The sequence below is a fragment of the Pteronotus mesoamericanus genome, unplaced genomic scaffold, assembly GCF_021234165.1.
Source record: "Pteronotus mesoamericanus isolate MK-2021 breed Mesoamerican mustached bat unplaced genomic scaffold, CSHL_Meso_final contig_25, whole genome shotgun sequence".
In the NCBI taxonomy this organism is placed as follows: Eukaryota; Metazoa; Chordata; class Mammalia; order Chiroptera; family Mormoopidae; genus Pteronotus; species Pteronotus mesoamericanus.
In genome coordinates this window covers 36285212-36308293 of record NW_026555105.1, presented here as the reverse complement: position 1 = coordinate 36308293, position 23082 = coordinate 36285212, and the positions used below count along the sequence as shown (strand labels likewise).

General features: G+C 43.4%; 1 protein-coding gene across 1 annotated transcript in view; it reads left to right on the top strand.

The window, feature by feature from the left end:
• The window catches only part of BFSP1 (beaded filament structural protein 1), a 39737-nt gene extending 17116 nt beyond the window's left edge, over nucleotides 1-22621 (top strand). Inside the window, exons 4-8 of the mRNA XM_054573513.1 lie at nucleotides 826-918; nucleotides 4923-5030; nucleotides 17117-17337; nucleotides 19580-19662; nucleotides 21663-22621. Coding sequence (XP_054429488.1) covers nucleotides 826-918; nucleotides 4923-5030; nucleotides 17117-17337; nucleotides 19580-19662; nucleotides 21663-22621 — 1464 coding nt within the window. The remainder of the gene's footprint in view (nucleotides 1-825; nucleotides 919-4922; nucleotides 5031-17116; nucleotides 17338-19579; nucleotides 19663-21662) is intronic.
• Nucleotides 22622-23082: the final 461 nt, after the last annotated feature.

Sequence of the window (23082 nt, the reverse complement as noted above, 5' to 3'; positions counted from 1 at the left end):
GTGTGTGTGTGTGTGTGTGTGTGTGTGTGTGTGATTGGTGCTTGGGTGGAGAGCACCCAGGGGGAGGGGAAGGAGGAAGCAGAGTAGGACAGCACAGGGGTAGGAGTTGAGCAGGGGCCTGGGCTTAGCTGGAGCCTCAGCATGATTCCACCACACGGTTGGGGGCTCTGGATCATGAGTCACATCACAAGGTTGTTCCCACCTTGAGGCAAGAGGGTTGGTCATTCGTACTCCTGTGCCATCTAGTCACTGGCCTGGGTTGAGATGGGACCCAGTTGGAAGCCTGGACAAGATAATCATTGTCTGGCCCAGGGCAGGTCTCTGGAGGGGGCACAGCTGTGAGACATTATTAGTTCTCAGCATACAGTTGGGCACAGGTGCTCTTTAGACTGTTATCCCACTTTTATAGAAGAGCCTGAGTTTAGGCTCTTATAAGTAGCTGACCTGACTGACCAAATTCTGTCCTTTGAAACACTGCCCTGTTCTGGTGGAAGAAAGCGTTCTTTGTACCCTCAGGGGCTCCTTTGTTCTGCATCTCTGCTTTTTTCCCATACCCCTGCCTGTAGGGCTCTATGAAGACAGCAATAAAGCATCCACTTAACAGAAGAGAAATGGTGAAGTAAATAAACCAAGCCTTAGTTTATTCATCTGCCTTGTTGATCCTGTGAAGATTAAAGATGTAAAGTGCCCTTTGCACAGATCACAGCCTGTTCTATTTGTGACAGTGGGACATGTGAAAGCATTTGTCCCTGAGGTCACCTAGTCCTGAAGGGAGAAACTTGGACAGCTGAGGTTTTAGTAAGAATGGTTTCTTTCCTCCAACAGAATCTTCTGGAAATTCAGACCTATGTCAGTATTCTGCAGCAGATCATCCAGACTACCCCTCAAGCATCTGCCATTAAAGGTGGAATGAGAGAGGTAAGAATTGGAATCCAGGCTACAGGGGAAGCATATCTGCAGATTTTTCTTAAAGCACTGTGGGCCTAGTTCACAGACAGGGAGAGGCAGCAGGACAGACAGCACGGAGCCGTGGTGGGTTAACTCCTCCCCACCCTGATTTTGCATTCACATTGGAAGTTTACTCTTGGTCTTCTGTTCACACTGTGAACACTGCATTTTAGACATCTGAGGACATAAACTGTGACCTTGACCATTTTCTTAGGAGTTTTCTCTTGAGAATCCCAGACTGTTCTTCCTTGTACAGTTGATAGAAATCACCAGACTATTCCCCAATGTGGTGGAGCCTTGCTGCATCCCCACCAGCAATGTTTGGGAGTTTGCATTGCTGTGGTCATTCGCAGTGCTGGGTGTGTCGGGTATTTGTTTGTTTTTGCTTGTTGCTCTTCTAATAGATATGTTGTGCATCTTACTGTGGTTTTAACTGCCTTGCCCAGTGACTAATGATGTTGAACGTTATTTTCATGTCCTTATTTGCCATCTCTCTATCTTCTTTGTTGGAGTATCTGCTCAAGTCTTTTGCCCATTTTTAAATTGGGTTGTTTGCTTTTTTATCCCTTTTATGAGTTTGCCCATAAAATTTGAATACAGAAAGACTTAGAAAATTAGTGAGTATATTTTTAAGGTCTAGCTCTGCTAATGATTATGCAAGTTTAGAACTTAAAAACTATCGGGAAAGGATAGAGGTTATTGAAGCTGACTTTTTAAAAATGGGGATTTGGATATAAAACAGTATTCCCAGCATAATGTTCCACATTCCTTCTCCACTTAGTTCTCTAGCTGCTCAATGGGATGCTGATGTATTTTTTTCTTAATGTGTTTTAGGGATTTTGGATACATAATGTTATATATTTAAACATACACTGAAAAGGATGCAGATTAAAACACAATGTCATTGTGTCCCCTTTCTGGAGGTTGGGGTATTCTGGTACAGGGCTTTGTGGACAGGCCAAGAGATAAGATTCTGGTTTTTTTTTGGTAAGGATTGCTTAGATAATGTTTCTTAACCCTGCTGACATCTGGAATTGCCTAGAAATCTGGCCAGACCACACCCCACCTGTAGAACTAGTGGGTTAGTGTAGCTGATTGCTTGAGTTTTAACTTAATTTTTTTACATCAAAGCCGAAGAAATCCCCAAATTTGCTTTTGAAAACACTCTGCCAAGTTTCTTCTAAGAGACAGGAAAGCTACTTTTCTGGGGTTACTTCACTGAAATATTTTTGTCCACTAATGATCATTTCAGGTTCCTACTCTTCTCAGCTGATGTAACCAAGGCTGCTACAAAGACCTGAAGTAGTTTTCCTAAAGTCCTAATTTTCTTTGTCAGTGATTTCTTTCCAGATACCTCATTTTTATTTTGCAAACACTTTCTTTTTCCTTGTTATTCAAAGGTATTTTACACCAGAGCACACTTTAAAATCATATGCTCTTTTCTCTGTAACAAAATTCTTCTAAATTGTGAGATTATAGAGACTGTTTGGACTTATTTTGAGAGCATCAATAATCATTAGTGTTTATTAGCATCGTCCAGGAACTTATTAGAATTGCATCATTTGTAGAAGAATCTGCATTTTAGCAAGATCTTTAGGGATCCATGTGCATGCTAAAGGTAGAGAAACAGGGATTTAGAAAGCATTACATTTTGTATTAATCATAGCTTAAAACCTCTACATACAGCTAAATGGCCACTTTCAGGTTTGTTTCATTGACTTTTGTTAGAGTCCTAGAAAATGTCTGTCACTTTAGCTCAAATGAAGATATAATTAGTGGTGCTAATTATAGGAACACAGGTCAACTTGTTAATGTGTCAGTAAGTAAAATGTCACTATCCTCTAACCCAGAGGCCACTGGGTACACACCTGTGGTCACATGAAGCTGAGCTCATTTTCCACTGCAGAGAGGAAGGGTGTACACTGTGGAGACTCAAGGAGCATCCTGTGTGATCTCTGGGGAGGGGTCAGGTAAGCAGGGCCCTGCTCTGGGTTGGGTACTCTCAGAGAGGGCTGGTCCTATGGTTGTCTTGATAATTTCTATCAAAGAGGCAGAGGAATGGAGTGTGGGTAAAGCTATCCTTGATGATTAAGCAGCATCTCTTGCATCAGTAGGGAGAATGGATGGTTGGCCGTTCTTGTGGTTGCATAGAGGTCTTCTGCTCTGAGCTCAGACACAGTTACAAAGGGCCTATTTCTGTCTTGTTCCTCCATGGTCCCAGAGTGGCATCTTTAGATATTGGGGGTGGCATTGTTTATAAATTTATAGTAGGGAGCATCATAGCCTGGTGGTTAGTGTCAGCTACCAGCTGACAGCTGCAAGGCCTTCTTCCTTCCTATTCAGTAAGTGTCCAAGGGCCAATTACATGAGAGGCACCCTGTGAGCAACTGTGGAGAGGGATGTAAGATGAGTAGGAGCTGGGCAGTGAGGAAGGTGGGGCCAGAGAAGCAGGCAGGGTGCTGGAGCGGGGTGGTGTGATGTATTTGCACTGGGTCTGCCTCTATCTTGAGGCTGTAGGTTCAGAATTCACAGTGTGGGATATATCCTCCATCTGCTGGCACAGGGGGCACAAGGCCCTTTCTGTTCCCAGTCATCCTCTTGTCTGCATCTTTGAGGCATGGAGATGGGTACTGAGAAACACAAAGAGGACAGATACAAACAATCAGAGACTGAGAGCCACTGAGAGCCACTTGAGAGCATGCATTCCTTCATATATTGAGAAGCACAGAACTAAAGACACACAGTTGGGAAGGTCCTTCTGCAGTTTCATCTCAAGTCCTGCCTTCCCCATGGGGTCAGGCCGCAGGCCCAGACTCACTTTTTCCCTTTAAGCATGCCTGTCCTTGCTCTAGCTGTCTTCATGTCTATGCTGTTGCTCTAGCTACTTTGCAGGGTGTTGGAGAGTGGGGACTGCCTTGAATGTGTGGCCTTGCACATGGGTGCAATGTGAAAATGCTTGTTTCTGATTTTGCCTCGCTGTGAGGCCACACAGTCTGTGTGAGAAGGCACTGCTTTTGAGCAGTCAGGCTTTCATGAAGTGGTCTGGACATTTTCGAATAGACTATGGAGAGGCCTGTTGGAAACAGGTCCCTGCTCTGCAGAGTGTGGAGAGGTTGAGGAATCTCCTTCCAAGACATTCTGTGGAGCATTGATTGACAGTGCAGCTACCTCACCATGTCCCCAGCTTCCCTTGTGCCCCTTGATTTCTGCTTTGTGCAACAGTGACATTTTAGTAGTCAGTGGCTCAGGGCTCAGACTGAGTGTGCCTTCTGCACAGATACAGAGAATAGACCCCAGTGAGAAACTGCATTACAAGTTTTCCTTTTGACAGAAGGGAATGTGCCTTATCCAGAACCTCTTATCCAGTTCGTGGTACTACCAGCTCTAAAACACAGGTATTTCGACACCATCTCTGCACTTCTTACATTTACAGCATTAATGGCTCAGATGTTGGAGATGGAGTGAAAAGGTATTAACAGTGGCCACGGTGGGCCTGTCTCAGTCAGCTTGGGCTGCTGTAACAAATTCCACAGGCAGGGTCACTCAAGCAACAGACATACATTTCTTACAGTTCTGGAGGCTGCAAGTCTAAGATCATGGTGCTTGTAGATTTGGTTCCTGGTACGAACCCACTTTATGGCTTGCAGATGCTGCCTTTCTGTCATGTCCTCAGGTGGCCTTTCCTTCATGTAATATAGAGAAAGGGAGAGCTCTGGTATCTTTTCTTATAAGGACACTAACTAATCCCATCCTGGAGGCCCCACCTTCAGACCTTACCTAACCTAATTACCTCCCAAAGGTCCCACCTCCACATACCATCCCATTGGGGGTTAGGGCTTCAGCATATGAATTTGTAGGAGGGGCATAAACATGCATAATATCACAGGGCCCCACACCATCCTTTTTCCTTTCCTTTTTGGGTTTCTTCATTTGTTAAGTGCGTATGAGTACTTAGTCTGGCCTTCTTTGTGCAGGAGAAGCTCCTGATGGAACGAGAGGCGGCTGCCCTGCAGGGTCAGCTGGAGGAGGCCCGGGGGGTACTGTCTCTCCTGCAGGCACAGAGAACAGAGCTGCAGGCCCAGGTAGGCCCCACATCCCCTTGTCTACTGCTTCCTGTTGGACATTCAGCCACATGTGAATCAGGGTGAATACAATACGTTATATTCAGCATCAGGTACATGCACAGAAGTACACACGTATTCAATTCAGTGATTCTCACAAACTTAACACACCTGTGTGCTCAGTGCTCAGAGCCGGAAACACTCTGAGAAGGGTGACCAGATGTCCTGCTTTGCCCTGGACTGAGGGATTTCTAAGGATGCAGACTGGAAAAGTCCTGGGCAAACAGAGACAGCAATCACACTGATTCCTGGCTGTTCAGAGGGTCCCCTTGTGGCCCCTCATCTACCAAGGGTAAGACCATCTGCATAATCCATTGGCTTTTTGCCTAGTTTAAACTTAAACTTGTTTTTAAAAATAAGAAGAAATAGACACATTTTGGGATTTTTATCCTACACTTCCTCAAATTATGCTTCCTATTTCTCTTCTCATGACCAAACATTTCTCCTCTGGATTTTGATTACAAACCTGGGAAAGAGTATTTGTGTCAGTATTTGCTCTGTTCAGAATTTGTTAGTAGAAAGTTCAGAATCTCTCCCCCTCCCTTTTATTTGGGCAAATCTTATTTTGAAAACTGAACTCAACAGAAAAACTCAATCCTGTTTTCATAACATTTTGGTGACTTGGTAGTGTTTGTCTTCTCTGAGGTCCTGAAAGGATAGAGAGAAGGGGTGTGTGTGTGTGTGTTGTGTGTATTATATATATAAGGTATGTACATATAATATATATCTGTATATGTCTGTGTGTAAGTATGTATGTATGTGTATGTATGTGTACATATGCACAATCGTGAGAGAATTCAGAAGAATCAAGTGGAATTAAAAAAAGAAATTGACAACACTAGACCAAGATAGTAAAGAAATAACAAAGTGCATGGCAAGTGAAAAGGTAGGTTTTGGAAGGAGGAAAAGATGGCAAAGGAGTGAATGGGAATCATGCTGACCTCCTCCTTCCAAGACCAAACTGGAATTGCAACTAAATAGTGGAGTAATCACCTGGAAAACAATGGAAATATAGTGGGAGAGGAGCCTTGGAGCCGCGGACAGACAGCGGATTCAACTCTCACACATCCCAAGGGGTGAGAAGTGTGGTGGAGGCTTGAGAGGGTGGGCTGGGTGCCCACGGGCACTAGCACCAGAGGGACATTGAAATGGCTAGTTAGATCTCCCCGAGAAGAACGGGGTCTGAATCATAAACAGGCACCTCTAAACTACAGCAGCTAAAACCAGGAAAATACAGACAAAATGCAACCCTGAAAAGCTTAGGGGCACTCTCTGCCAGAGACAGGTGGCTGGGGATGCAAAGAGACATTTAAAGGGCCAATGCAAAAGTTGCAGTGGCAGCCACCCTCCTTGATCTCTGGGTAGAGGCGGCAGCAGGGTGGGCTGATGCCTGGGAAAGGACCGGTGAGGAAAACTTTGTGAAGAGAACTGAGATGGCGGTCGGTGGAGCCCCGGTGATAACGCACCTCCCACTCTGCAGCTACCATCTTGCTCAGGCATAAGGAATCAATTAACCTGCCTTTTGTGCACTCCGCACACAGCTTGTACGCGTGTGAGCTGCGGGGCTGAGTGCAGACTGGCTGGGAGAGCCCTGAAGACTGGAGAGGGAGGCATTGGGGAAAGAATGGGAGGAGGAACTGGGGAGTCCCAACTCCCTCCCCATTCTGTAGTCTCCATTCTGGGCAGGCAAGGCGTGTCCCCAAAGAGGCAGAAGAGGAACGCGCATGAACCAGACTGCCTGTGATTGAAACGCAGTCCACACAGGTGGTGGATCCTTGAGTGAAGGGGTCACAGAACTGCCTAGAGACCCCTGAGGAGAGACTGGAAACGGAGGCGTTGGGGAAAGAAAGGGAGGAGGAACCGGGGAGTTCCGACTCCTTCTCCTTTCCCTACTCCATTGTGCGGGAAAAGGACACACACCCAAAAAGCCAAAAGCCGAAAAGCACACAATAGAGAGCCCAAAACCACCCAGTGCAGGCACTCATACTTGCACCGAGTGGCCGGCGAGGGTTGGCGAGTGTGTGTGTGGACCTGTGCGGGCTGGCAAGGTCTCCCACAGGTTGGCACCGAAGGGGCCTGCTAGGAAATGCACAGATTGTCGAGCGCAGGTATAAATAGACCACGCAGGCCATGAGTGCAGAGCAGGCCGCAGAAATAGTGGATCCCAGGCTGAAGGGGTCATAGAGCTGCCCAGAGTCCCTGGAGGAGAGACTGGAGACAGGATTAACCGGAGAGTCCTGGAGCTGACTTCCTCCCATTTCCGTAGTCTCCATTTGGCGAGGGCAAGCAATGCATCCAAAGAGCCAAAAGTGGAGAAAGCACACAATAGAAGACCCTAAACAGACCAGTGCCAGGGTGCCCGCTGGCCTGGGGGGCCAGACGAGTACGTGAGGTCACGAGGAACCTTTTGGGCTGGGGCAAGCACGCGGGAGCCTTGGGGGGCGGGGGATCCTCCTGGACAGGGGAGCGCGATCACGGAGCCGGCAGGAGAGTGCAGAGCGATCCACAGAAATACTGGATCCCTGGCTGCAGGGGTCACACAGCTGCCCAAAGCAGGAGTCAGACACAGACAGTAGACTCCTGGAAGGCTCAAATAAATGACCCAAGGTCATATAGGGTCAACAACTGACATCATCAGAGGCAGGCCCAGAAAGAAAAAGAAATAAACAAACAAACAAACAAACAAACCCACCTACTACCATAGAAGTTTAATCCACAAAGTCAGGAAATCTATACGGCCCAATTGAAGCAGAAGCAAAAATAAATAAATAAGTAAATTACTTAACAGACTCTCACAAAAATGGAAAGAAAAAGAAGTTCTCCCCAAATGAGTGGAAAAAGGGACTCTCCACGGAGAGAGACAATTGAAATAGAGGCAAGGGAACTATCAGATATTGAATTCAAAACAGTGGTTCTAAGGAAGCTCAATCAGATCAGCCAGCTCAAAGAGAACTATGAGAAACTGCAGAGAAACTATCAGGATCTTACAACAAACTATATCAACCTGGAAAAGGACATAGAAACTATCAATAAGGGACAAGGGGAAATGAAGAATACCATTTCTGAATTGAAGAACACAGTAGAAGGAATCCAAAGCAGGCTGGATGAAGCCAAAGATCGAATCAGTGAGATGGAGGATAAGGTAGAAAAATCTTCCAGAAAGAACAAGAAATGGAAAAAAGACTCAAAAAGAATGAAGAGGCAATTGAGGGAAATGCAGGACAACCTGAAACACAATAATATCCATATAATAGGGATACCAGAAGGAGAAGAAGAGGAGCAAGGGATAGAGAACCTCCTCGAAAAAGTAATGATGGAAAATTTCCTTAATTTGAGGAGAGAAAGGGTCTCATGGATCCAGGAAGCACAGAGGACCCCACTCAAGAGGGACTCAAGGAGGTCCACTCCGAGACACATCATCATTAAAATGGCAACTATCAAAAACAAAGAGAGAATCCTCAAGGCAGCAAGGGAGAAGGAGAAAGTAACATACAAGGGGGCCCGATATGGCTAGCAGCTGACTTCTCAACAGAAACACTACAAGCCAGAAGGCAATGGCAACAAATATTCCAAGTCATGAAAGGCAAGGGCCTACGACCAAGGCTGCTCTAACCAGCAAGGCTCTCAATTAAAATAGAAGGGGAAATACGGAGTTTCCCAGACAAGAGAAGGCTAAAAGAATACGTCTATACCAAACCAGCACTCCAAGATATGCTAAGGGGACTGGTTTAAGAAGATGAAGGAAAAGAATGAGAAAGAGAAAAACACAGGTACAAAGAGAAAAACTGAATAAGTTTCTATCAGTAAAAACTCTCAATGTGAATGGACTAAATGCCCCAATCAAAAGACACAGGGTAGCTGAATGGATAAGAAAACATGACCCACACATATGCTGCCTACAAGAGACCCACCTCAGAGCAAAAGACCTACACAGATTGAAGTAAAGGGATGGAAAAAAAATATTCCAAGAAAATGGGCCAGAGAAAAAGGCTGGGGTTGCCATACTTGTATCAGACAATGTAGATTTCAAAACGAAGGCCATAAAAAGTGACCCAGAGGGGCACTTTATAATACTTAAAGGAAGAATCTATCAAGAAGACATCAACATTGTAAACTTCTGTGCTCCCAATATAGGAGCCCCCAAGTATATAAGGAAATTGCTGGATGACTTCAAAAAAGATATAGACAGCCACACACTGATAGTAGGGGATTTCAACGCCCCACTGTCAAAAATGGACAGATCTTCCAAACAAAACATCAATAAGGATATTGTGGCGCTGAATGACGCACTGAATCAAAGAGACTTAACTGACATATATAGAACCTTACATCCCAAAGAAGAAAAATACACATTCTTTTCAAATGCTCATGGCAGTTTTTCAAAGATACACCACATGATAGGATAAGACACAAAGCAAGCCTCAGCAAATTCAGGAAAATTGAAATAATACCAAACTTTTTCTTGGACCACAAGGGCTTGGAACTGGAAATCAACCTCCAAGAGAAACTTCAAAAACTTGAAAACTCATGGAGACTGAGCAGTAGACTATTAAACAATGAATGGGTCAATAATGAGATAAGAGAAGAAATCAAAACATTTCTGGAAACAAATGAAAATGAACAGACAACAGTCCAAAACCTATGGGACACAGCAGAGGCAGTCCTGAGAGGGAAGTTCATAGCAATACAGGCTTACCTAAAAAAGATAGAAACATTTCAAATAAAAGACCTAACACTACAACATCAGGAATTGGACAAACAACAACAAATAAATCCCAGAGCAAGTAGAAGGAAGGAAATAGTCAAGATTAGAGCAGAACTGAATGACATAGAGACAAAGAGAACAATTCAAAGGATCGACCAATCCAGAAGCTGGTTCTTTGAAAAAACAAATAAAATTGACAAGCCTTTAAGCAGACTCATCAAGAAAAAAAGGGAGAGGACCCAAATTAATAATATCAGAAATGAAAGAAGAGAAATAACAACTGATACCACAGAAATACAAAGGATTGTCAGAAACTACTATGAACAATTATATGCCAAGAAATTTGAAAACCATGATGAAATGGACAAATTTTTAGAAAAGTATAATCTTCCAACACGGAAGGAGGAAGAAACAGAAAGTTGAACAGACCAAGAACAGCTGGGGAAATTGAAGCAGTAATCAAGAAACTCCTGGCACACAAAAGCCCAGGGCCGGACGGTTTCCCAGGAGAATTTTACAAAACATTGAAGGAAGAGCTAACCCCTGTGCTTCTCAGACTATTCCAAAAAATCCAAGAGGAGGGAAGACTCCCAGACTCTTTTTATGAGGCCAGCATCACCCTAATCCCAAAAGCAGATAAAGACCCTACAAAGAAAGAAAACTACAGGTCAATTTTTCTGATGAACATAGATGCTAAAATCCTTAACAAAATATTGGCAAACCGCATCCAGCAATAAATTAAAAAGATTATCCACCATGATCAAGTGGGATTCATCCCAGGGATGCAGGGATGGTTCAGTATACGCAAGACAATAAAGATAATACATCACATAAATAAAAGAAAGGACAAAAACCACATGATCATCTCAATAGATGCATAAAAAGTATTCGATAAGGTACAGCACCCATTTATGATCAAAACACTCAGCAAAATGGGAATAAATGGGGCATTACTCAACGGAATCAGGGCCATATATGAAAAACCTACAGCCAACATTATACTCAACGGGCAAAAACTAAAAGCTTTCCCACTATGATCGGGAACACAACAAGGATGTCCGCTTTCACAGCTTCTTTTCAAAATCGTATTGGAAGTCCTAGCCACAGTGGTCAGACAAGAAAAAGAAATAAAAGGCATCCAAATAGGAAAGAAGGAAGTAAAGTTATCATTTTTTGCAGATGACATGCTAGTGTACTTAGAAAACCCTGTAGACTCTACCAAAAAGCTCCTCAACCTAATAAGTGAATTTGGCAAAACAGCAGGATACAAAGTCAATATTCAGAAATCAAAGGCAGTTTTGTACACCAGCAATGAAAAAGAGGAAGAAGATTAGGAAAAAAATACCATTCGATATAGCAAGAAGAAAAATAAAGTACCTAGGCATAAATTTAACCAAAGACGTAAAAGACCTATACACAGAAAACTATACAACTTTGAAGAAAGAAATTAAGGAAGACACAAATAAATGAAAGCATATACCGTGCTCATAGATTGGAAGAATTCATATCATCAAAATGTCCATACTACCCAAAGCAATTTATAGATTCAACGCAATCCCTAGTAAGATACCAATGACATATTTCACAGAAATAGAATAGACATTTCAAAAATTTATACAGAACCATAAACAACCGCGAAAAGCTGCAGCAGTCTGGAGAAAAAACACAAAGTAGGAGGGATCACAATACCCGACATCAAACTGTACTACAAAGCCATTATACTCAAAACAATCTGGTACTTGCACAAGAACAGACCCATAGACCAGTGGAACAGAACAGAAAGCCCAGAAATAAGCCCAGGTGTATATGGGCATCTAATATTTGACAAAGGGGGCAGAAGCATAAAATGGAGCAATAATAGCCTCTTCAACAAATGGTGTTGGGAGAGCTAGACAGCTACATGCAAAAAATTGAAATTGGATCATCCGCTGAAACCATGCACAAAAATAAACTCAAGATGGATAAAAGATTTAAATATAAGTCGCAACACCATCAAAATCCTAGAGGAGAATATTGGCAGGAAACTCTCAGATATCCCACGCAGCAATTTTTTCACCGATATGTCTCCTAAAGCAAGGGACATAAAGGAAAGAATAAACAAGTAGGACCTCATCAAAATAAGAAGCTTCTGCATGGCTAAAGAAAACATCAGCAAAATGATAAGGGAGCCAATCATATGGGAAAATATATTTGCTAATGATACATCAGATAGAGGTTTGATCTCCAAGATATATAAAGAACTCACTCGACTCCATTCCAAGAAGACAAACGATCCAGTCAAAAAATGGACAAAGGACCTGGGCAGATGCTTTTCTAAGGAGGAGATACAGAGGGCCCAGAGGCATTTGAAAGGATGCTCGGCATCACTAGCCATCAGAGAAATGCAGATCAAAACCACCATGAGGTACCACCTCACACCGGTCAGAATGGCCATCATAAACAGATCAACAAACAACAGGTGCTGGTGAGTCTGTGGAGAAAAGGGAACCCTAGTCCACTGTTGGTGGGAATGCAGACTGGTGCAGCTATTGTTGAAAGCAGTGTGAAATTTCCTCAAAAAGCTGAAAATGGAACTGCCTTTTGATTCAGCGATTCCCCTGCTGGGACTATACCCTAAGAATCCCAAAACACCAATTCAAAAGAACCTATGCACCCCAATGTTCATAGCAGCACAGTTTACAATAGCCAAGTGTTGGAAGCAGCCTAAATGCCCATCAGTAGATGACTGGATCAAAAAATTATGGTACATTTACACAATGGAATACAACGCAGCAGAAAGAAAAAAAGAACTACTAAACTTTGCGACAGCATGGATGGAACTCGAGAGCTTTATGCGAAATGAAATAAGCCAAGAGGCGAAGGACAAGTACCATATGATCTCACCTATAAGTGGAACCTAACCAACAATAGAAAGATGCAAGGAAAATAAGACCAGCAACACTGAAAGGAAAAGAAACCAACAGAGACAAGAGGGAAGGAGGGAGGGGGGGGCGGGGGGAAAAGGAAGGGAAGGGGAAAGTCAAGGAACATATAGCAAGGACTCATGGACAAAACCAAAGGGGAAGAGTTGAGGGAGGGAGGGGGCAAGGGAAAGTGGTGGGGGGTAGGTAGAGACAAATGTATTTGAAAAAATTAATTAATTAAAAAAAGAAAGGGTAGGTTTTGTTTTGTGAAACCTTGTTTTAAATAAATATGTATGCCTATTTAAATGTATATATCTGTTCAAATATACATATGTATTTGTATGATATGTATGGTTCATGATGTAAAATGTGTTGCTTCCTGTGGCCCTTGTTATAAAGTTGAAAGACACTGTCCCAGATTTTTAGAAAGATGAGAGCCCAGCCTAATGCAGTAAATTCTAGTTCCGGGACAAAAGAACTTGTCTTTCTCTATATACATACGGGTAGTTGTTGAATATAAAAATAGAACATTTTATAAGGGATTAACCTACTTTCTGAGGCTATGAAACAACTCTAGTTGATTACGTGTTACCACCTGTAACCTGTAGTTGCTGCAGAAAGACTTACTCATTTTATTCTGATGATTTTTTTTTTTTCTGTGCCGTCCCCTGCACTAGTAGTCTGTTGAAGTCCCTGGACCCCTTCTCAGGAAAATATTAAAGGCATATAATAACAATAAATTAGATATAATTAACAGGAAACCAATGACATTGAAACAGTTATCAAAATATTGCCAAATCATATCCTATATAATAATATATGTGCTTATGTTAAATACAGTAGTCTCTCCTTATCATAATGTGGTTTTGCTTTCCACTATTTCAGTTACCTGCAGTGAACTGTGGTTCAAAAATATTAAATGGGAAATTCCAGAAATAAACAACCCATATGTTTTAAATTGAGTCCTGTTCTGAGTAGTGTGATGAAACCCTGTGCCATACCTCCCTCTCCCACCCAGGATGTGAATCGTCCCTTGTCCAGCATCTCCACGATCTGTATGCTCCCCGGCCATTAGTCATTTAGAATCTGCCTGGGTTATCAGATCCATTGTCTTGGTATCACAGTGCTTGTGTTCAAGTAACCATTAGTTTACTTAGTAATGGTCCCAAAGCACAAAAGTAGTAATGCAGGCAATTTGGATCCACCAAAGGGAAGCCATAAAGTGCTTCCTCTAATTGAAAAGATGAAAGTTAGTACTATCTGTGGTTTCAACCATCCACTGGGAGGTCTTGGTACATATCCCCCTGTGGATAAGGGAGGCCTACTGTAGCAAACTCTAGCAGTGGGTCTAATGAAGCACAGGTTATATTAGTTTTTTCTTTCTGCCATAATGAATTATCACAAATGCAGAGACTTAAAACAGTACTTCTTAATCTCAACAGTTCTATAGGTGAGAAGACTGGGCAGGATTGGTTATTTTCTCTGCTCTGGGTCTCACAGGCTAAAATAAAGGCATTGGTTTGCCTGGGCCCCCTTATCTGAAGGCTCTTGGGGAGAATTGCTTCCATTGTTATTCAGGTTGTTGGCAGAATTCAATTCTGTGAACCTGTAGCACTGAGGACCCTATTTCTTTGCTGGTCTTTGCATAGGAGTTGTTCTAGAAGCCACCCACATTCCTTGGCTATGGCCCTCTCTATCTGTGAAGCCGTGGTGCTGTGAGTCTCTCTTGTGCATTTAATCATTCTGACTTCTGCTTTTAAGGGCTCATGTGATGACAAATAAGTATAATAATCTTTGTATTTTTAAGGTCAACTGATTAAGCACTTTAATTACATCTGCAAAGTCCCTTTTGCTGTGCAACAAGCATATTCATGAGTGTAAATAACACCAAGGGACAAAGGTCATAGGGACTGAAATGTTGCCTAATTAGCTTTAATTAAAATACAGATGTGGCTGGGCCTACCCAAGAGTTTCTGATGCAGTAGGTTTGGGGTGTGGCCCAAGAATTTGCATGTCTAAGCTTCCAGGTGTTGCTGCTGGTCCAGGAGCCTCGCTTTGAGAACACTGAAGGCAGGTGGGTACTAGGTTGGGTCAGAATGTTCTACATCTGGTCTACTTGAGTGTCTTGCTGGGGCCCTCTACAGCCTTATTCAGGAGGTGTTCATGGCTGGCTTTTTGCTGATTTTAAAAAGATTTTAGTGGCTTCATGAAGTAGTAAATAAACTGAGTGCTCTAAGACAGATTTGGTGACTCAGTAAGGAGAGCCCCATGTAGCCTGAGGGCTTCAATTTTGTAGGGCTGTGGCAGCTGGTTCTACCTATAGTTAGGGCATATGATACTTCCAAAACCCTCCAGAGCAGTGGCCTCACAGTGAGGTCTCTGAACCAGCAGCATCAGCATCACATGGGAATGTGACAGAACTGCAAATTCATGGACCCATCCCAGACCTCCTGAATCTGGGGCTCTGTTCTAGGGCCCAGCAAGCTCTGTTCCAACAGACCCTCCAGGTGTTTCCACAAGCTCAAGGTTGAGAACATTAGTCCACAGGATGAGAGACACAGGACCCATCCCTTTGGGGATGGAAGAGAAAAGGCAGGTATCTCTGGTTGCTTGAATTTCATTGACTGAGAATTTCTGCGAGAGGAAAGTGAAAAATGTTGTGTTACTTAGAAAGTGTGAACCTCCCAACTATCATGGTATATTCTCATTGAAGTCTCTCAGCAACACCTAGTGGTCATCTTGGGTAAGACTGTGTAATCAGTAAAGGATACTTGATTTCATTCCTTTTTAAAAAAGACCTTTGGACCCAAAGGAGTCTGGGGCGCTAAGAGGACTGAAGCAGGAGGTCACTCTGCCAGATGGGGCTCACTATGAGGTGCTTTCCTGGGTCCCTGTCTTACCTCTGTTGTGCAAAGGCAAGCCTCACAGCTGTGCTTGAACACTAAATCTTTCATTTGACCTTTACTGCCAAGCTTAGGATGAAGTTCAAGTTGCCGCTTGGCCCATGTCATCCACCTGCCTCTCTCCAGTATTCACTTGGCTGCTCTTCTCCAAGAAGCCCTGGACTAGCTGTGGGCTGCTGTCTCTTCTCCTCTGCCTCTCTGACTCCTCCTGCAGTTCCTGGCACCTGCCCCTTTGCTCATCATGTCTCCTCTTTCTAGAAATCCCTTTTCCTCTTTAGCACCCAGGACCGGTTCCACCACCTTCTAGAAGATTTCTCTGAATTCTTCAGCACCACAGGGCCTCTCTGTGTGCTCCACAATGCCTTGCACATGTCTCTGTGCCTCAGCTGCCTCCCCCCTGGACTGTGGGCTCCTACAAGGCAGATCCATGTCTCATTTTCCAACAAACAGGCTGGTGCTGGACAGCATCCTACACCTGTGCTGAGGTCACTTACATCAGAGGCATTGCCTTAGCCCCCTTGGAGCTAATGACAGTGGGATTCCTACTATTTTTCCTAAACACCCCTCCTTCTGATGAATAGTTTAAATGATTGAGCTATAAAGACCACATTGATGTGGACATAAGTCCAGCTTTATAAACCTGGTCAGCACTTCACTGGGCTGTGGAATTTTTGTTTACTTAGGCAGAACTATGCAGAACACCACTGCCGGTCACAGGTTGGAAGTTGTCTGCAGAGTCTCCTTCCCCAGGGCAGGTGATCCTCCTACCGAATGCATCACAGCACAGCCGCCAACCAAGCACCAACTCATGAGATATAAGAAAGACCATGCTTGCCCTGATGGTCTAAAGATTATAGATGACATTTTCCTAGTTTCTAATTTCCCAATTTGTGACAACCTTTGCTATCCTATTTATGGTTTAAAAGTTTGCTAAGTGAACACACTTAGGGAGGGGCCTGAGGGGGATCTCACTGAGTCCTGTGTCTTCTGTGAGAGCAGGCCAGTAGTGCTTGCCTGTTGATCTGTGGGAATGGGGAGTTTTCCCTGGGCATTGGAGAGTGTGTATGTGTGTTTGTGTGTGTGTGCATGTGTATATGAGGGGGAGAGAGAGAGAGAGAGAAAGAGAGAGAGAGAGAGAGAGAGAGAGAGAGAGAGAGAAAATGCACACTGCTTGCCTACAGCTAGGAGGAGGCCTAGGCAGTAGGGTCTGTGGTTTCTGGAGGTGCCTCAGCCTGTACAGGTGGTCTGAATCCTGCTGTGGTATCTATGGGCAAGTCACTGCCTGTGTACCTCAGTTTCCTCATGTGTACAGTGGAAATAACAACTGCCTTTGGGTGCTGATGCAGGTGTAAGGAGAGGGAGCTCAGTTTCACATTCCTCTTTGGCTTAATGATTCCAAAGTGAATCCATTGCTGATGAGAAATAAGCAAACAAAACAAATAAAACTTGACATGCTGAGTCCATGTTTTCCCTGTCAAATCTGGGTCTTCAGGGAGAGGATGTGATGGGTTTTCTTAAAGTTGTCTTTGCCTGCAGACAGCAACCCTGGAACAAGCTATTAAAGATGTTTACGCGTGTTATGAAGATGAGATTCAGCTGTATAACGAACAGATAGAAACCCTGCAGAAGGAGATTGAACAGACTGAGGAGAGCCTGGAGAAGTCTTCCTATGACTGCCGGCAGCTGGTGGTTGCCCAGCAAACCCTGAAGAATGAGCTGGACCGGTTTCATCGGATCATTGAGAATGAAGGCAACAGGTGTGGTCCCAGAGGGGCGTATCTGAGAGGGTGCTTCTTTCTCCATGCCTCTCACCAATGCCACAAATTCTTGTTGAGTGCCTCCTGTGTGCCAGTTCTAGGCAGTGGGGCTGTGGTGTGGAGTGAAACACAGAAATCCACAACCTCATGGAGCTTGAATACTGGAGGGGGAGAGCAACAGATGATGAATGAATTTGTAACAGGGAGTATGACCTATGATAAGTGCTATGAAGGAGATTATAGCAGGGAAGAGAGAGTGGAGATGGGTGATTGTGGGAATTTTTGAAATTTTGAGTTGGGCAGTCAGAACAGGCCTCATGGAGAAGGCTACTTTTTGCTTGACAGAACTCTGGGGACATAACTGTCTTTGTAGACAGGGTGATCAGGAGTATTTAAAGAGATGTTGCAGGTGAGGTTCCTAGCACAGTGTCTGGTACTCCACAAGTGCTCTGAGGTGTTGGTGTTACTACTGCTACTGCCAGCATGATTTTTACCACCTGTTTGGGTCTCTAAAGTGGCCATCAATATGCTATCTGCTCTTGTTCATAACGGAGCTGTGACTTGAACTCCGCTCATTTGAAGCTGAGAAATAAATATCTGTCTATCTCATTCTCCATCTCTATCTGTACATCATCTACATCTATAGCTTTATCTATACCTACATCTTCTACTCTACATCATCTATGTATACATTTACATCTGTATCTACACTGTGCACATGTATGTGTATACACTTACTTCTACATTTTCTATATCATCTACATCTATGTTTGTATCATCCATACTTACACCTTTTGATATATCATCTATATCTATATGTATACCTACACTTAAACTTACATCTACATGATCTACATCTATATCATCTATACTTATACCTACATCTATATGATCTACATCTATGGCTACATGCTACATTATCTACATCTGTATCATCTAGATCATCTATAGTCACATCCTCTAAGTCTATACCTACACCTACACCTGTATCTGCATTATCTACATGTACCTCTATACCTATAACTACATTACTTACATCTACATCTATATTATTTACACCTACATCATCTACATCTATATCATCTCTACTCACACCTAATATATATCTACATTATCTAGACTATACCTACATCATCTTTATTTACATCTTCATGTACATGTACCTCTATACCTATATCATGTACATATACATCTGTAACAACAGCCACATTATTTGTATTTACACATCTATGGCTGTGGAGATATTAATATCCTTATTTATATCTGTAATTATCATCAGAAGATTGGGGAATGCCACTTCATATAAGATCTCTGATTCTTTATTAAATTGTCCTTCTTTGATTCATTCTTGTTTATATTTTAGGTTTAGATTGAATTAAAATAGAAGCACCCAGAAGTACCCCACAAGGAACAGTTCTTTCTTTTTTCTGGGTGCTCTGTCTTGGCTGCAAATACTTGAATATTTAACAGGAAAAGCAAGATTTCTTTTTCTTTCATTAGATCAATGCATACTGCAAAATTCCAAATTATATTTTTGTTTCAGTGAATGCTTTTATGTACACATTTATGAGAATAAGTCTTGAACAGGTGTTTAAATGTCCTTGTGAAATTTTTGTTTTGGAGGCAGGGCTTCACAGTAAAGTAACCAGATACCATTTTGTTGCTTTATGTATAACTTCTAATTTTAATGTAGTGATTTCAGATTGACAGAAATGTTTCAAGAGTAAAACAAGGAACTCCTAAGTGCTCTTTACTCAGATTCACCAGTTGTTTACATTTTGTCTCAGTTGCTTTATCTTTTTTCTTTTTATTTATATATAATGCATATTATTTTTAAAAAACAAATTGGAGATATCATACCCTGGTTACTCTAAATGCCTGGGATGGCCTGGGATAGCCACTGTTTTATTAAAAAAACAAAAACATTAACAACAACAGCAAAAATAAGAAACAAAAAACCCCCCACCATGTTCAACATAGAAGTGGCATTTGAGTTTATAAGCAAACCTTACTTTATAATTTTTTGTGTGTTTCACAGTTTATGACTTGAGCTCAAAGAAATGATTAGTTCCTTTGCATCCTCATCCAGTGTGCAAATGTGTATGTGGTTCATGAGAAGTTTGGTCTAGAGAGAGCTTTTCTCCTTTTTGCCTATAATTAGAGGACCACTGTTAACCCCTGACCATCTGTTGGCTTAAGGAATTAAAGATGACGACTACCTCTTTCTGGTTCTTTCTGCCAGGCTGAGCGCCATCTTCATGGAAACACCTGTCACTCTGTTCACAGACTGTGGAATCTCTCTGGGCCCTCGACCCAGCGGGAAAGGTAATGCTTTCTCCCTGGCTTCTGCTCTTTTCTGCTCTTGAAAACATGGAAAAAAATTAAGTGGCTTTCTTCTTGAAGTTAACATTTATGCTTCTTTCCAATATGTCAGGAAATTAAACTCTTTTAGGTGGGATCTCCTTCTCCCCCTCTCTGATGTACTCCTACAGGTGCTAAGGGACTGAGCCACAAAGTTCACAGGAGAAAAATCCAACTGGGGGAGAGACCACCTTGGGAACGCCACTCCCAAATGGGAAGCAGAGTACTTGTTCAGGGATTGCTCGTTTTCTTTTCTGTTCACAGCTGAGCAGAAGTAGCTTCGTTGGCAAGTGTGGCTTTTGCCCTCAACATTTGGTCCTTTGGGGATAGTTTCAGCCACCTGTGAGAAGTCACCTCACAGCTTAACCTCCCCATTCCTGAACTAACAAATACAGAGTTCTAGGACAAGGGAAGATGGTAATGTCAGTTTCCCATTCTTAGAGTGCCTTCAAATCCTTGTGTCTCAGAAAGCTCAGAGAGATTTGTGGAAATGGGGTTCCAGAGTCAGAACTCTGTTGAAAATGGCGGGAGTTCCCAGTCCCCAGACACCCAGGGCCAACTTCGGTACTGTGTGGCCCATACCGTACTCACAAGGGTTCCTGCACTTGGCTTATTGTTCTGCTATCTGTCTTGACAGTCTTAATCATTTGGAAGAGGGGGTCTGCCTTTCCCTTTGCATGGGGCCCTGAAATTCTGTAGTGGGTCCTGCAAGCACCCTCTTCTTCCAAATTTACTCCCCGCTGGTTTCCTTTGATGTGTCCCTCTCTGTATCCCCTCATTCCTTATGGCTTCATGGCCCCTTCTCACATTTCCTGCTCACTCTACTCTCTCATCATGAGTCACGCTAGATGCCCTTGCATTGCCTTAGTTCTCTGCTTAACAGAGAGAGGGAATGGAGAAGATCTTTGGGACGAACAAATTAAAAAAAATCACTGCCCTGACTGGTGTGGTTCAGTGGATTGAGTGCCATCCTGTGAACCCAAAGGTCTCTGATTCGATTCCCAGTCAGGGCACTGCCTGGGTTGATGGATAGGTCCCCCTGTTGGGAGTGTGCAAGAGGCAATCAATTGATGTATCTCTTGCACATCAATGTTTCTCTCCCTGTCTTTTTCCCTCCCTTCTCCCCCTAAAAAAAAATAAGTAAGTAAATAAATAAATAAATCACCATGTGAGTGAAGCAGAAAAAGCCTCATGGATGAGGCAGGGTTCTGTTTTGTATGTTTTCTTAAACTTTTAGTTTTTCCTTTTAACTAGTCTGAGGAAATAAATATGGCCTTGGGAATAGGGGGTTCCTATTAGTTCTGGATTTAATAACATTGCCTCCCCTTTTACCCAGGAGGAAGGGGATGCTGATCAAGGGTTGGTCATATTTATTTAGCTTGGGATGCAAGGGAGCAACCTTGTAGATTGATACGATTCCAATGCCTGAAGCCACTCTGAATATGTCAGAGGCCCAGGCAGTTCTGCCATCCTCTCTTCTTTGGGGAAGTCCAAGGTGGGAATGACTTTATGGAATAGATTTCCATCATCTAGTCTGTGGATCCAAGTAGCCACTACAAGCTCAGAAGGGATCTGGTGTGGGGAGGAGGTGTTGCTACCACCAAGTATTATTTCAGTAGAATCATGCATCTCTGTAAGTTGTACCCAGTGGGAAGGGAACTGTGAGAGTCAGAATAAGCAGCATCTTCACTTTCTTCTGCAAGCGGAGAGGAGTCAAGTGACTTGTCTAAAGTCACACAATTGGTGTCAGAGCTGGGCCCTTAACATGGGCCATGGATGATGCAGATCTAGACCTCTTTCCCTGTGGCTTTGCCCCATAAATAGTAAACCCACCCCAGTTCTAGGCATTGATCTCTAACAAAAGTAGCATGATTTTCAATGAACATATTTTCTTCCTCTTTCATCAATAATTGTATTTGATTTATTGCCCATTTATTTTAAAAATTTATTTATTTATTTTTAAGATCTTGCCACAGCTGTGCAGGATATAACAACAGCAACACCAAGACAAAAAGGCCTCCCCAAGAACGTTCCAAGGAAAAAAGAGATTATCGCTAAAGATAAAGCAGATGAAAGTTTGGAATATGCACCACTGAAAGGTCTGGAAGACACAAAGCTGGTACAGGTAGTAGTTAGAGAAGGAGGACAATCTAAGCTTGAACCAGGGGATAACAAAGCAAGTCCCGCCACCCCAGAAGGGGCTCCAGGGGACATGCCAGATGGAGGGCAGATAAGCAAAGCTTTTGGGGAGCTCTGCAGGACAGTCAAGGAGAGAGTGAGAAGCCTCAAGGAGCCCGAGCCCCCAGCTGACCTCTACGCCAAAGGGCGGTACGTGCTGGTCATTGGGGATGCCAATTATATGGACCCTGGATTCCGTTCCTTGTCTGTCCCGACCAGGTGTCAAGTAGTTGTTTCCACTGAGGATGACTCTCTGCATCATGACAGTGCTGTGGAGCCCTCTCCCGAGCAGCCCCAGCCCCCTCCAGAGAATGGACAGGGGAGTCCACAGGGGAGAGAAGATGGACACCCACCCAGTCAGCGTATTGCAGACAATGAGATAAACACTGAAGAAATGAAAGGTCCTGGGTTCAAGCATGTTGGCCAGAAGAAGGAGAATGGGCCCAGGAGGCCTTGTGTCGTGGTCATACCTGGTCCAGAGGGACCATCTGCACCTCCATTGCAAAGGCCTGGAGCCAGTCAGGGTAGAGCTGAGAGTCAGGGGGATAGGAGTGGCACCCTGCAAGAGAGAAGCCCTCCCAGGACTTTGGCATATGAGAAGGTGGAAATGATGGAATCCATTGAGAAGTTTTCAGCTGAGAACATTCAGACATATGAAGAAACCACTGTAATTCTGGAGACCATGACTGGAAAGACAAAGGCAAACAGGAAGGACCTGGGAGACCAGGGCTCTCACAATGCCTAGGCTCGTGGGCCACTGTAGGGGGAGTGCTGTGGTATTGTAGAACAGATGATCAAGAGTGATGTTTCCTGTTTGGATTAGACTGTAGTTTGCCTGTCTGGCATTGCCAATGAAGCCTTAATTAAAAAGTATTTCTTGCCTGCACATTATTTGTCTAATAATAGGGACCTTGGGAATATAGGTGGGTTAGCCACACTCAAGACAGGCTGCTCTGTTAAATGGCCATCAGGCCATCAAATCGTGCTCATTTAGGAAAGAGACGTGCCCTTCCTTGTGGCTCTCTGAGACTCATTAGAGACTCAGACAGTGCCTGGATTTCACACAGAAAATGCTAGCTGATGACAGTGGCTAATTTTCATTGCATTTCAAGCATGAGCACATGCTCATGTGGAGGAGTGTTTTGTTAGAGGTAAAATGATTAAAGGTATCTGTCTTAGTTTGGGTTTCCTGAGAAGCTGATCCTG